This window comes from Melanostigma gelatinosum (genome assembly GCF_949748355.1).
Source record: "Melanostigma gelatinosum genome assembly, chromosome: 4".
In the NCBI taxonomy this organism is placed as follows: domain Eukaryota; kingdom Metazoa; phylum Chordata; class Actinopteri; order Perciformes; family Zoarcidae; genus Melanostigma; species Melanostigma gelatinosum.
The window spans coordinates 6,622,718-6,639,306 of NC_136637.1; the positions used below are offsets into that span (position 1 = coordinate 6,622,718).

The 16,589-nt window shown below is 41.0% G+C and overlaps 1 protein-coding gene across 1 annotated transcript; it reads left to right on the forward strand.

The window, feature by feature from the left end:
• Nucleotides 1–8,959: 8,959 nt before the first annotated feature.
• LOC306776777 (claudin-18-like) lies at nt 8,960–12,830 on the forward strand (the record flags this gene model as incomplete). Its single annotated transcript, XM_079267598.1, has 5 exons — nt 8,960–9,179; nt 11,428–11,592; nt 11,677–11,815; nt 11,889–12,002; nt 12,665–12,830. 5 exons carry the CDS (start codon nt 8,960–8,962, stop codon nt 12,828–12,830), a joined length of 804 nt encoding a protein of 267 aa, XP_079123724.1.
• Between the last annotated feature and the right edge of the window lie 3,759 nt (nt 12,831–16,589).

Genomic DNA, 16,589 nt, shown 5'->3' on the forward strand with positions numbered 1-16,589 from the left:
ATAAAAACAATGTTCATCACACTAATTAAGTGGCAAATAGCTGGATGTCCAAGATGTTATACATTTTTCTAAGCTCTGTGAATCCATGACATGCACGTTTTTTAATGGCCCATCTACTGTATATGCACTGCTGTCATCGTCATCAGTTTACTGGCAGAGCAGAGTAGTGGGAAATAAATCAATGACATACCTGATGCGAATCAGCAGCTCTTTCTGTTGGATCAGGGCTTGAGAGCAACAGTTGGTGCAGGTGAGCTTAGAGCAAAGAGAAGTGGAAAATTGGGCAGGTAGTCTAGGCTACACATTGCAAATCAAGAACAACGCTACTATATTCCCATGTCTTCTACATTGATCATTGATCATTGTCTGCTGAGGATGCCAACTTCTTTGCATGGGACACGCAACTTTAGCCTCAAACTCTTTGCAAGATATGATGTCTGTAGTCATCAAAAGCATAATTAAGACCCCTGTTGCAGATTACTTGTTTTAAAAGGACTCAGCTGGGAACATTAAGAAGTCAGACGCAGACAAAAACCTGATCAGCTAGCTAGTAATAGCAGAATTGAGAAGCCTGCGTTTGCCTCCCTCTGTCTGAAATCTAGGGCTCATCAAAGTGGTAAACCATCTCTGCAAACTGCATAAATGCTGTGCAAGACCAGAACGAAGACGAAGAAGAAGAAGAAGAAGAAGAAGAAGACGACGACAGGTTCAGCAGCCGTAGCCAAGGGGTTAGAGACTTAGCGATTGGTCAATTGTAACTTTTAAGTGTATTCAGGTTTTGTTTATGATCAGCGGGCACAGTTCATGTGGTTATAGCGATTACCAGATGGCCCGCTGACATCAAATTTCTTTATTCCTGGCACTGCCTGTCTGGCACAGTTAAGAGATCAAGAGTGTGATCAGAGATGGCAGCTCATCTCATCTGTAATTTGATGATGGAATGGATGGGAGTGAAAAGGGAGAAAAGGGGAGCATACCTGGGAGCGTAAAAAGCATGATGGCTGTTTCATGACCGCTCCTCTTGCCCTCAGTGTAACATTCAGGGGAAGAGGGTCCCTTTGTTATCGCCCCCCCCCCCCCTCTCCCTGGCAATTATCACAAACTCCACTTCCCCTGCCCTCCGGAGCCCAGAGAACTGAGCGGTCCGGAGTGGGAGAATAGCTACATTTATAATTTTTTTTCTTCTCTTTCCACAGATTAATTTTCCAGGAAGCCCTGTCACTGCCTGTACAGGGAAGCGGAGGGAGAGGAATAGAGTGTAAAAACGGGGGGATGGGAAGGGGGGTTGGAGAGATTGGGGCTACAGTGCACGAGCCTCCTCGCTTTTTCGTTTCCCTTTTTTTTTTCTTTTTTTTTCTTGACAGATCATTTTCCATGCAGGGGTATCAGGGGGTCTGGCCGATAATTGGCATGCAGATTGCAGCTGATGGCGTCCCGCAACAGAAGAAAAGAGCTGGCTAGTTAGAATAATGAGCCAGCCTGCCTGATGGATGGGCGAGGGAGGAGGTCATACAAAAAATGTTTCAGACACAATTCCTAACCCCCCCCCCCATCCTCCTCCTAACCGCACCCCTATACCTGCACCCCCACCCCCCTTTTTATTTTTCTATTTCTCACAAAGCCCTGATATTCCATTATTTCCTCCTCTCTCTACCCTTCCAGGGCAATGAAAGCGTCCCATCTTCCTCTTTCTCCTTTTATTTATTTATTTTCTTTCCTTCTTCCTCGGCCCCGGCTGTGCACGAGCGCTTGCTGGCAGGAAGCGCCTGTGTAACAAGGTACAGAGCGCACAGTGACGGCACAGTTTTGGGTACGCGGAGCCTCTAAAAAAATGTCACAACTCATTAGGAGCCTGACACCCTTAAGAGACTCCAGTCTTTTAATTACAGCAAAGGAGTTAATTACTGGCCTCTCAATGGAGTTGTGTTTCTAACCCTCTGCTACACTAGGAGAGCCCAAGTTTCAAATACAGGAAGTGGGCCTGAAAAAAAGACTAACAGATGTAAGGAATGTTCTTTCTTTTGTTGAAAACTTTTAAGAGGATTTGCATGTGATGGGTTTGAATCCATATGTGATGGGTTTGAATCCATATCGCTTTTATTTGATTGATATTCGTATCGATGAATAACATTTGAATGTATTAGCCGTAATGGATACTTAGAACAATGTTTTACCTCTAAAACCACATTGAACTGAATATTATATGGAGAGAAAAACAAACACTGATTCAGATCAGGTTGACTTTTGAACATTTCCCCCTCTTCTCTTAGTATGACATAGATCCCCTGCCCTCCCCCGAGAGAGCCTGTTTCACCTCTCCACCACCCTCGCTGTTGCATTGTATTGTAAAATTCCTATAATCCTCCGCTGCTTTACAGATAATTAACCCCGACTGTCATTTTACCCTGCGCATCACAGCGCTTTTGATCTACCTTCCAGGTCAGGTAGCTGGAAAACAGAGGAATTATAATAAGTGCTATTAAGTACCACGCTGTGCATGAGAGGATCAGGCACTTTTTGGCTTGTTTTGTTTGTTTCACTGGTGCGCTTGGCTTTGTTTTTTGCTGATTGATCTCTACCTCAGCCTCGGCGCATCACCCGAGAGTGTGCACTGAGGCGTTTTTAGGAAAGTATCAAGTCGAAGTGAGGGAACAAATATGAGCAGGTGTGGTTACACAGTGCAAGCTGCACAATAAAGAAATATACCGTAATATGAAATGCATGACATGCAGCATAAGCTTGAGTGTGATGATCAGTGTTGGAAAATGGAAAAGTACTTTTACTTGACTTGAGGAGGGGATGTCCCTTGTTAATCTGCCTTCCATTTGCAGAGAGAGTGCAGGGGCGGAGGCTGTTTCGATGAAAGTCTGCCTGACTCATTGATCCTTTAATCTGAATGAGGTTTGTGCAAGTTAGAATATGGCCCCAACCATTGGCTCGACAATATGAGTAGTGCTGTGTTCTGATAAATCCATAACGCTGTCCGGGGTGCTGAAGTAGCCGACAGGATGTGTAATTGCTTTACTTTTGTCTGTGAAGTCTTGGATCAACCAAAAGAGTCGTTCGTGGGGCGGTTCACTTTTCGTTCACTAGTAGAACGAAACGAACCGCGTCAGTCCCCCCTGTTAAAAATGAAAAACTTGCCTACTTTTACTCAATTACTGCACTCAAATTAATTAGTTTTTAATGTTGCTTTATTTAATACTATACTCCACTGCATTTAAAAATATTGTACCTTAATTAAATATGTTGTACACAAAAAACTCAACAGACGAACACGACTTGATGCAACGCGTATACCGATGGATGTCAACTCAATTCAGTACAATTTCATTCATCCCTGCTGGGGCAATTTTATGCAGCAGCATGCCCCCCAGGTCAACACCCACACACACACACACGCACACACACACACACGCACACACACACACACAGACACACACACGCACAGACACACACACACACACACACAATTGAAACGCTGCAGGCAATCATACACTTAAGCTTTTGTTTTGAATTGGCAATACATACATTTATAAATAGACATATATATATATATATATATATATATATATATATATATATATCTCACATTGTATACATTTGCAAATTAATCAACACAAATAATCAAACTTCAAGTCACCAAAGGAAAAGTTTTATTTTGGTCTTTTCAAATTGAAAACTGACAAATTACAATGGCTGATCATCTTAAAAATGCATAAAAAAGGACAGATATGAGAAGAATAAATATGCTGTCATATGGTCAGGTCACAGGAGTTTCACGATCCCATCAACGTTGCTCATGCATTGACCATGTAGTGGTCAAAAAAGAAAGTTTGATGCCGGTAACTGCACAAAAAAGAATCTTGTCAATGTTCGACCAACTTCTGCGGCTGCGGCGGCTCTCCCAGCTCTCCGAGCTTAATCTCACTTGCACCCTCATCAACACAACACAGAAGGGAACAAATTTACTGTTTCATCCTCATTCTTCCAGGCACGCCGAGGAGCTGTATACAGTACACACCAGATCAAAGCCTTAATTGAAAAATAATTATAGGTACTTAATCATAGAAAGCACTGGGCTAATTGAAGTGAAAACAAGGAGGCAAACGCAGACCCCTCAGAATCGTGGCAGAAAGAGGATATTGTAAAAGCGTCTTCTTCAATCCCCATTGTCTTCCAGATTAAATAGGAGAGGGCTATTAGCAGAGTTAATTGGCTCTCTAATTTAGATCTCGCCCCACTGAAAGCATAACGGATGCGAGCCTGTCGACCAATGATGTGTGCACTCTGTCACACTGTCCTGCTGGACTGTGATTGGTTAATTGCTCAGGGATTTTTGAAGTTTTCGCTCATTCTTCAAATGTAACAGATTCGTGTGTGTGTGTGTGCGTGTGTGTGTGTGTGTGTGTGTGTGTGTGTGTGTGTGTGTGTGTGTGTGTGTGTGTGTGTGTGTGTGTGTGCGTTCGTCTCCCTGGCTGCCCAGGTAGTGTTCATTGTTTGAAGTGGGTGAAAGCTGGAACTCATTTGATTCATTTAGCACACAACCAGATCACCATGGTCTGCCTTCTCGCTCACATTCAAACCTCGTTTTGTCTATTATAAGCAAATGTTATTACTGCGTTAATTCCTACTGATTTCTGTCTTTTACACCAGTATGCAGGGAAGGACCTGTGTACTGAAATCCTGATTGTCCTCGTCCTGACCCGCTCATATTCTGCAGCACTTCCTGATGGCCCCAGGAGAAATAGCACATTCACTCCGGGCCGTGTTACGTGAAAGGACTTCTTATCACACTCCCAGCAAAGTTTGCTCCCTGCTGCGCCAGCCCGCCTGCATTCTCTGCGCCCACTCTGCCCTCTAGTGTCCACCGGCCGGCAGTGCGCTGATTGCAGAATAAAGCTCCATTTAGACCCCCAAAAGGTGGAAGAAAGTAAATGGGCCATTTTTCTACCATTTCTTTCCGAGGCATGCCTTTCATCATTCCTCGCACATCTCTTTCTAGTGTTTTCTTATTGTAGCCTGAGTGGTAATGGAGCTCTCGACTCTGAGTTCAAAATAAAAAGGTGGTGTGGACATTGTCTTTCAAAGTCTGTCACCCAAACTTTTTCTTTGACAAAGTCAGAGGAAATGACAGCAGATTATGCTGCACATTTGTGGGGGCTGCATCACGTTTTAACCCATGATTACACTGTTTCCACTTAATCAGCTTGTAGCTACCCTAATATGTGTTTGCCATACTGACCACATGGCTCCAGGTTGGTCAGGTGGTCCGTCCACCATCTTGGTCCTGACCGAAATATGTCAACAACTACTGAATGGATTGCCATGACGTGTTGTTCTGACAATCTTGGTCCCCTGAAGATGAATCCCAGTACCGTTAGCCACTCCCTGACTTTTACTCTAGTGCCACCATGAGGTTGACGTTCTCGTTTACTCACAAAATTTCTAAAGAAATGTTTTAAATTCGGAACACATATTCATGTCCCCCTCAGGATGAATTCTAAGTACTTTGCTGATGTTTCATCAGGCTCACAGAGCCAGTAGCTAAGATGTAGACTCTTAGCCTTGCTATTATAAAAATGGATGAAATGACTGTGAATGCTGGGAAGGAGGTTGCTTGTAATGACAAAGCACGGATTGTAATTACCCGACTACGGAAACGAAGTAAAATGTAAACAACGTAATATAAGTACGGAAATCACGAACATAATTAAGTATCTTTGGGAAACGAACACCGGTCTCAAACATCGATCTCCTGGTTGAAAGTCCTGTGTTTGTTTGACCCATCTACAACGCTTAAAGGTGCATTGTGGGTCGGTACCAGCCGCCAAGGTAAAGTGTGACAAAGCGTCAGTATTTGACGGGCTGGTCATTTTTGTAAGCTCACAATGTTGTCGTAGCTTGTTGAGCTGTTCCCAAGTGGATACAACAAAAGCAATGAATGTAAGTTCAAGATGTCAAAATGACCTTCGTCCACATCTGCCATGTCTGCCTGTATCATACATGTATTCTGTATCAGCTTGTTCCAAGTTTTCATTGGAGCTTCACTGTGTGATGTATGATGTTTGCGCAGAGTGAAATATTCAAATCAAAGACTCTTTGATGTTTTTATGGCTGCACCACTCCATCAAAGGAAATATTCCAGATGTCTTGGGCACAAATCTTCTGTAGGTCCTGTGAGTTCGGTAGGTTTCATCAAAATGTGGGTGAAGAGCATGAGTTTGTATTGACTGGCCTACTTGTTTAGGGGTATAACAACACTCAGCATTGATTTGCTGCTTCTTACAGTGCTCGAGAAAGCCTTTTTATTCACGGAAAAAACAGCACCTTCACAACAAACAGGTCTTGCGATCGTAGCCATATGTGTGAAGTAGCGTCTCTTTCCCCGTGCAGTCGCAAAGGGCAGCCGACGATAAGCAAACAGTGGCTCCTGCAGATGCTGGAAAAGTTGTTTGCTTAAGGTTCAGCCTGCTGGGGGACAAATGGTTTTGCACAGCAGACAGCAAAGAATCATTAGTGCAGCATGCCACTGTTACTTCTATTGACAGTGATCAAATCAGGCGCCTGTGTGAGTGTGTGTGTGTGTGTGTGTGTGTTTGGGGAGCGTATGCTTTACCGGGTGGGTCATTTTCAACTACTTTCACAACCCTGTCATTGGTGATTTACTGTGCAAAGAGTTACCTGAGAGCTCAAGTCTGCCTTTAAACACATCTATTTTACCTTTCTTGCACTTGTCTTAAGCTCATGTGGATTTTACTCACAACAACGTGATTGATTATTTATGCTGAGATTCTGGTAACATTGTGCAATATAAATATGAATTAGATGTGGTTACTTTAAATATATATATATATATATATATATATATATATATATATATATATATATATATATATATATATATATATATATATGATACAGATATAGATGCACAGGATAGGTAGAGCTAATGTAAAACACACACACACACATATATTTATATATATTTCCCATGTCGTATTATTCTCAAATTAATTATTAATAATTTGATCATTTCCGTCTTCAAAAGGTCATCATTTGTGTCTGGCATTGCCTTTTTAGCCATGAGCAGTCAGAAACAATAGATTCAAGTTAATAGTCACATCATATTTACTTTTTATGTATAAAGAATGCACAACATAAGCTACATTTTTTTTAATAAACTCCCTCCAGTCGCCTGACTGACTCAAGTTTAACAAAGGTACGGTTCTGTCTGTTTATTAAACTGTACATGTAAATACTATGTTATTAAAGGCTGTGTTTTTCTCTGAACAAGGCCCCAACCCAGTTTCAGCTCAGTCCTGGTGTCTCAAGTTCTCCTCGACATATCAGCCTCATGCAAATTGGTTTCAGTTTGCTTCAATCATATCAGTATTTACTTTTGGCTGTGCCACCCCAACAACATCGTCATCTAGTATCGCTCAACACAGCCCGGCTGAGGCACACTGTAGGACAATGTTCAACCTGTAAATGAGCTTCAAAAACAAAAAAGTCCAGTTTAAGTTTCACATTTGTACATAAAACTGATAAAAAGTCGTTCATATTGTAAAGGTTTGACTGGTTAATATATCAACAGGCCCGAATAAACCAACGAAATACAAGCATTCGTTTGTGTAGTGTCAGGCTGATATCAATGCCTTATCACAGGGTATTTCTTTACATCTTATCCTGCATCACAACAGTGGAATGCTCAATGTTACCATGCGATTTTTGAAATGTAATGGGAGAAATATTTGCGTGTCTTTAATATCCTGCCTGGTATTGCCACATCCCAGCCCATCCCATCACATGAAGGTTTCCCACCATCAGGACATGACTCAACCAAGCAGCTGTAAACACCACACAGTGAGCTGGATGTAGGCCGGCGTGCTTTTGTCAACCATCAAAACGTGAGACTGAATGTTCAATGTCAGAAGACAAAGAAACACGAATGGCAGCAATTGTTAGGATATTCAGGCACGAACAACTCTTTTAAAACCCCTGAAAATGTCTCCAAAAACATTTTCACCTCATTTCTTTCATCCACACAAAAACCAAAGTGTAAAAACATCAATTGTCCAACAATTCGCCATTTCATAGCCAGACTTCAGGAAGTTGCTGGTCCCAGACAAGAAATAGTACATAACCCGCCAAAAAACACTGACAGTTTTTTTGATAAGTTTTTGGTCAGATAACAGATGAGACATAACAAATACTCTTTTCTATGCTGTTAGGAGGATTTTGTTAAGTTCCTACAAAACCAGGATAAGTAAATAAGTGCATTAACAAAAACCAGAGCCCCGAAACTAGCTTAAAGTGCTTCATCGTGACTGTGTGGGTGTGAGTATTGCTGAATCCGGATTGGTGCGCAGACGTACATGACGCCAAATCTTTCCAGTTCATCAAAACCCTGAACCCAGACAACATAACAAATAGCAACTTTTTCATGTGAAATCACCAAAACTGTTGTAGGTTTGGAAGAAAATGGCGTGTTCCTGTTCGGACCCAACCGCTCACAGGGAGAGGCTGGTTAAGAGAATACTGTAGGCTTTCAGGGTCTTGATGAATTAAATTCAAAACAGCTTACACCAACGACATTTAGATTTTAAAGCAATAAGAAGGAAGTATAGCTGCCGACAAACTCCATAAGCAGCAGCAGTGCAGGTATTCGACAAACACCGTTTGTATTAAAAATGATTTAAGTGACTCTATATAATGAGAGAACCACACCATGTTCACCTTTTACACTCATCTTTGTTTTTAATAATACGCTCCACCCAACTTCTTCTGTACATAACTGTGCTGTGTGCAAACAAGCGGGGTCACTGGTGAGGTATTTCTTGCCCTCACACCTTCCGATATCATATTCAAACACAGCCTGCAGTGCAGAGGAGAGGCCGTTGGTTTTTGAATCCAGAGTGTTTCTTTCCCCCCCCAGTAGCAGAGTTAAGACAGCACCATGGCGGCCACTCTCTGCCAGGTGATGGGCTTCCTTCTCAGTTTGTTAGGGGTGGCGGGAATCATTGCGGCGACGGGGATGGACCAGTGGGCGACGGAAGACCTCTTCGACAACCCTGTGACGGCCGTGTTCTCGTACTCGGGCCTGTGGAACTCGTGCGTCCGGCAGAGCTCCGGCTTCACAGAGTGCCGACCGTACTTCACTATTCTGGGACTGCCAGGTACGCTTTTATTTGTCACGAGCAACACAGAGGCAACAGGGACGGAAATACTTCAGGGAACCAAAAAAAACCTAAAAAACATTGAAGAATAAATACATTTCCCCAAATGTAACTTTATAGCCAGGTTCTACAGAACCTACAGTGAACAGGTCAATATGGCTGTATTTGTGTGGTCTAATATGCTGTTACTCATTGGCACTGTACTAGAATATTGGCGGCAAACTAATTAAATAAGCTGTTATATCATCAAGTTGTCATTTCTAGAAAATGAAGGCACGAGAGACATAACATATCGAACCATTTCAGTTCAGTTTTTCCTGAGAATGATGGGAATATAGTGATGCAAGCTCAAACCACACCCTTTGTTAATAACAAGGGGTGGAAATTGTCATCGCCAGCGTTTACCCGAAACCGGGACAAAGACTCGCATGAAATCAGGTAAACACCTGATAAGACCTGTTCCTTGTTGAGGCATACATAAAGATAAGCAGGAGCGCAGACACTGCCATTTCACCACTCCATGACATTGGCGGTAACTTTGTTAGAGCGGGACATCTAAGATGGCGGCCTCGATGATTCAGTTAATAGGCTTCATGTTGTCTGCGTTGGGGCAATTCTTAATTACAGCTGCAACAGCAATGGACATGTGGAGCATGCAGGATCGATCTTTTACAATTGTGACAAATTTTTACACTTATTCTGGGTTGTGGAACTCGTGCGTAGGGACATCGTACGGCACAACGCAGTGCAGGCCGTATTTCACCATCCTGGGACTGCCAGGTAAGAGAATTACACTCAGAGAGAAGAAGACATTTATCAAACATTTCTGCTCGTGCTGGATTAAGGAGAACATTTTCCAAAAGGACCCCGGAAGGTACTTTAGAATATTCGGGAGGTTTTAGGGCAGATTTTCTCCATTTCCCACCTGCATAAAAATGCAACGGGCTGCAGAAAAGATGGTGTCTCTCCGGAATCAAATGGAAATTTGATGAGACATCCAAAGCTTAGCTGAGCAAGCACAAGCTTTACCGGAGTGTCACACAATGTAAAGTGCATTTCCACAATCTGTACTTAACAGCTGAATGTAGTGTCGAGCATATTGTACATACGGTCTTAAAGGCTTAAGTCTGGAATAATACAGGTACAACATCTCAGGCCATTGAAAGATGGCAGTTGGGTCAAAATGTTTCACTCATGGTGTCTTGATTTAGGAGTTTTTATATATCGCTGCTGCTGGAAGAAACTAATTCTTCTTTCTTAATGTATTTCTACTTTAACTCATTTTAATTGTAAACAGATGTCAAGAGGGGTGAGCTCACTCAGCACCATTTAAAGTATATTCTCGATATCTGGGAAAAAAAGACATTTCAGGAGATTTTGAACCGACACTTTCGCAAGTTCATAAGGAGCAAACTGAAGTCCTTTCAGCACCCCTTTAAGTCATGTACGTGTTGTTTTTGTATATGTGTTTGTATGTGGAAGGAGTTATGCCTGTGTTGATGTGTCTGAGTGTGTTTCTACCTTATTGTTGTATTAAGTAAAGCACCCAGGACTGCCTTCGTAGTGGTGCTAGGCAAATTCATATCAAAAGTGATATATGAGAAAAAACAAGTTTGTTTAAAGGATATCCAGTTTCTTGTTAGTCAGTATTCTACTTAAGACATTGGTCTTAAGTAGAATACTTGAAAATGTTAATGATAACAAGTGATTTCCGGGGTGTGTTTTGTAGTGTATTGACTGGTGGGAGAAGTACTCATATCTTGTAGAATTAAAAGTAGTGTGAAAATACTTTGTTACGAGTATACAGAGTTAACAGGAAAATATATTTACAGTATAAGTATTGTGTTTTGCTGTCATATATTTTATATGAAGGATCATCATTACTCATGTGTAAGCAGCATTGTGTGTTGTTGCTGGTCGAGATGGCGCTAATTTGAACAACTTTATATCCTGTTGGGAAGTTTTGTAACTACTTACATTTTTGGGAAAAAACGCATCATAATTTCTTTATTGATCATGTTTGTCGAAAATCCTAACCTCCAAAGTAATTAGTACCTGTTAAATAAATATAGGGGAGGAAAGACATTTTCCAGTCAAGCAGAGTTGAACGACCTCAAAGTTGTACAGTACTTGGATAAATATGTACTTGTGTTATTTTCCGGCATTGTACTTTGACGGATTGCCAATCCATTTCGTGGGCAAATAATGTGCTGAGGAAGGTTCTGAACGGCGTAACTTTGACTTTCAGCTCTGCTCCAGGCCGTGAGGGCCTTGATGATCGTCGGTATTGTCCTTGGAGCCATCGGCTGCCTGATCGCCATATTCTCAATGAAGTGCTTGAAAATGGGGAACATGGAGGACAGCATCAAAGCCACGATGACTCTGACATCCGGGATTTTGTTTCTTCTCGCAGGTGCAGTTGCGTTCACAGTGTCTCGTTCTGCTATTGCAGCGACGCCATTCTGCACTCATCCCATCGTTTGCTCTTAATTCGTAGGGGTTTGTGGCATTGCTGGGGTGTCGGCCTTTGCTAACTTGGTTGTGCAAAGTTTCCGGTTCACGACGTATGCCGGTGGCGGGATCGGCGGGATGGGAGGAGGGGGTATCGGTGGACTCTCAGGATCTCTGACTCCGAGGTACAGTCGAGTTAAGGCCACGGTTTTATCTGCTACAGCACTTTATGTTTTACTCACCACCGTTTTCTTTCAGGTACACTTTTGGCCCCGCTCTTTTCGTGGGCTGGATCGGCGGAGCCATCCTGGTCATTGGAGGCATCATGATGTGTGTGGCCTGCCGCGGAATGGCCTCGGATAGTAAGCAACGGTACGTTGCAACATCTGTGACCTTTTCTGACCTTTAACAGAGCCGGGCGGCAACTTTGACAGAACTTCTGTCTCCCTGTGCAGTAAAGTATCAGAGATGAGTAACCTGCTAGATACAGCAGAGACTCCCAACAGAAGTGTCTCGTAAGCAGGTGCTACATGCAAAATACTAGAGCAGATTGTATGTTCGCTGCTGTCAAATTAAGTCTTGGCTTCTGACAAAGCTGAACAATATCAATCACCCCTGGATATATTCTGTTATGCTGTGGGGCAGTAAACAATAATAAAATGTTCCTTTGAAAGCTACAAGGACACGTACTCAGCAAAATGTAAATGCAAGTCATTTGGTGTGTGTGTGTGTGTGTGTGTATGGTTTTTTTCTCTGCATGTATAATGCAGAGCTGTAAATGCTTACGAGGCTGCTTGCAAAACAATACACGGAAGTCCTTATACTTCTCCTGGTCACACTGTTCCTTGTGAATATGTTTTCAATCCTATTGTTTTTAATATTTATGAGTGGTGGGTAGTTCAGAGACTGATGAGGAGGGAGGAGCGTGAGTCTGGATGTCGAAAATCACTCCAGCAACTTAAAACACGTCAAACTAGACTCTGAATTGTTGTCTGTGTTTTATTTAAAGTTGCTTGTGTTTCGATATTCTTCAGGTACGACGGGATGGCCTACAAAGCCTCCACTCAACACACTATCTACAAGACCGACCCCAGATCTGACCCCAGATCCGACCCCAGATCCCGTCCAGCCATCAATGACTCCTACAAGGCCCATAGTGTGGACGGAAGGATGTCCAACCAGAGATTTGACTACGTGTAGAATAATTTCACTCTTATAGATGCCTCTCTTTTATATTCTGTTGCTCTGTGATGATGTTTTTCTTTACTTTTGGCACGCATTCATGGGAAGAATGGTTGTTTTGTTATTTCTCTCTAATTACCGGTAATTTGGCTGAACTGCTAAACACTTATGGTAGTTTGTTTAATTTTGTTTTTTTTATAACCTCATATAATCGTAATTATCAAATGCTGTTTCGTATTGTGATCATTTTTGTGAAATAAAAAATAAATGTGATTCCTACTTGTAATTAAGAATTACCACCTCAGCATGTAACACAAAGTAAAGATATTGATAGACTAAACCCTGGACCGGCGCATCAGCTGTTTGTAGCCTACCATAAGTTCAAGCCTCATGTGCATCACAACTGCAAACACAAACTATTTGTCATTTAGATATTAATTATTACTCAATATGAACACCCAGTAAATGCCAGGCGTAGCTGTTGTGTAGCTAGCTACTAGCAACAAATGTAACGTTAGCTTGCTAATATAGCGCCCGTTTAAACTGGAGAGGAAAAGAGGTGATAATATCGTATCTTTATATGAATGTTGTTTAGTTGTGATGTAAACTTTCGTGAAATTACATTTTGCAAAAATGAACCCAGCATAGCTCAAATTGTATGAACATTATGTCAATACCGTTAGCTTAAATGACCACATAAAGTTGGTTAGGTTAGCTTAATTGGATACGAGCACATGTCTCCATGTATTTCATCATGTATGTGTATATAAATGAAACAAAGTCACAACTACACTAACAGAGGATTGTCTGGTAATTTTGATATATATTTTGACCCAGTTGTAACTTTTAGTTATTTTCCAGCTTTTTATGCTACAGTTACAGTTTTAGATAGCCGATTGCTTTTGATTGGGCAGCTCTACCGATGTGTAGCAATTGATATACACATTACTAAAGTCTTGACTAGCTCTGACTTTTCTTCAGTTTTAATTATACCAATCTATTTAATTGCTAATTTGAAAGTAGCTCGAGATTTAAGAATAGAATATCCCGATCCTGATATTTGCCTTCATATTAAGAATGCGTAACATATTTATTGATGTGATTGCACAATTAGAGTTACATTTCTAAATTAAAAAAATAATATAACTGTTTGAAGACCATGCATACACTGACTGTTCCACCATTTAATTCAAGAATTTAACGGAAAAGATTGAACACTGCAGATTTTAAATACATGGTAAAAGTTTCACATACGAAAATAAAATGATACCCACTGTTCACCGGAAAAAAGGCAATTTTATCTGTACGTAACCTGTCATAAAAGAGAGCATCAACACATCTGAAAGAAACAACCCTATTGAATGTTGTGTTGTTGTTTATCCTATTAGTGTTATCAATAGAAAATGCAGTGGTCATCAGTTTATCCATGGTAGTTACCTGTTATCTCCAGCCCTCCAGCACCATATGATGAATAAAATCATTGTTGCATTCTAATTGAATAGAGTAAATGGTTCCCCTCAGATAGACAGCGCATGTTTGATGTAAGCCTTGTTCTCGGTCTTTGACACCAATGCGGCACACTTTCTGTTACTCCTTTGGGATACGTCTATATTTCCCAGGGAACGGGCAGAAAAGGGTTTTTAGATGATTTGCATGAAATCCCATTTATTGATAATATAATTAATGGAAGTAATAAGTAGGTGGTACCATTTAATGACACTTAAAGTGAGTCATTTATTGTTTTTAATTAAATGTAGTAATGGCTGCATTAAGACAATGTGACAAAACCTTTTTTCAAGCTGCTTTTCTACTTACTCTTTTTCCATGTCAGAGGAGGTGTGGCTTGGCCGGCACTCTATTACCTCCAGTACGGCTCATGGATGGAGAGTTGGGGTGAGGGCAAACTGGGAATTATTTGTAACACTTCTGTACAAGGTCTTTAGATATTTAGATTGTGGAACATCTGACACAAAGTATTTGATTATAACTACATGGTCATGCATTTTTCCACTTTGGATGGATGCATCAGGTCTTTTGAAGCCCAGACTTCAATTTAGTTAAGAGGATTTTAATGGTGAATTGCTGGTTAATTATCTTCATCAACTTCATCAATCATTGGTAATGTTTATTAAACCTGAACCTGTTATTAAATAAATGTATTTTATTTCAATGCATCTCTTATGTCAGTTTTTCAGGTATTGACTAAAAACGAAAATATTTTTTAAGATGGTGCGAAAAAAAGATCCACTTGAGTGATATGTTTTAATCACAAACTCATGTTGAACTGATCCGTCTTAAATTTGGCCCCCATGGAGATTTGGTAAACCTCACTTTGCCATTTTAGTTCCAGTTCACTCAGATGAAAATCACTTTTTCTTGGGAAAGTTTTTAGTAAGGTTGGACCATGTAGATCTAACTAATATATCCTCATCCTTGGAACTCTGGCACCACCTACTGGTTGAGACGTGCATCACTGCTCTGCCCAGAAGGCCTGTTCCTTCTTTTTACTGTCCTCTTTTTCACCTGCTGTGACTTTATGTTGAGTTTATGATATTCTTAGTGCAGAAGTAAAAGCATCTTTGAAGGCTAACAAAATATATTAAGGTTTTTCAAGGTATTTTTCATTCACTTGCCTGAACTTGGTAGCCTTTACAATCACCACCACTTAACACCAAAGCCCCAAATAATTTGCTGCAGATTTCTCACATCAAGACCGTGGAATTTAGGCAACTTCAAAGGGCTCATACAAAAGTGCTTTCGAAAAACAGCATCCGTGTCCATCTTATTATCCCTCCTAGCAAATATCACACACATGTAAGAAATGAAGAATGCTCTCTGTTCTAACCTTATCAGAAAGTTCCCTCAAAAGACCTTCAGTCATTTGTCCGGAGAATAAATCTGCAAATAGATTTCAGAAGGTTTGGCCTGCCCTAAATATGTCAGCATATCCAGTCAAAAGTCAAAGTCAAAAGTCAAAGAATAACTTTATGATGTTAGTTGTAATGAATAAATATATTTTAAAATCAAGTACATTTCTCTGGCATTTATAGTTTTCTACTGTACCGAAACGTACCGAACCGTGGCTCCACTGTATCGTACCCAACCCAACCGTGAGTTTTGTGAACCGTTACACCCCTAGTCATGAGTCATAAGTACAATGTTCGGGGCTGAAGAAAGTTCCAGGGTGATGATGCCTTGAATCCACTGATGGATATGAAGCATGTGGTTTGGGGAACTTCTCATTCCTACCATTTTTTCTAGCAGCTCGCAGACACATAAGTACATATATGTGGATGGATAACTGATTAGTCATAATTAAAAACTAAAACATTCAGTTACATAAGGTACAGACAGCACCTTAAACAGGGCTTTCCCTTTGTTACTGTAAGTTAGTTCCATCTCCTTATTATCACTCGATACAGTAGGTGAGAACCAAAGCTGGAGTTGAAAGGTCATTGTGGCCACGAATAGATTAGTAATGGATCGCTTGATCTTGAAAAGTAAATTTCCCATCCTCTCCATATGGCCTTAGAGCTCAAAACATGGCCAGAAAGTGAAATTACTGTTGGAAGTCAACCTGTCAAGTCACTACAATTGTCTTCTTCCGTAATCACACTGTCACACAACCAATAGCCTCTTGTGCTGGTTGACCTAGTTGTGTTCATGAAGCAGAGGCTATATCAAAACCTGAGATCTAGAAAAAAAAAAGAAGAGAACTTATGGTCACCTGATACATCTCCTATTTTCTGTTGATAACGTAAAGGTATCTCAACACAC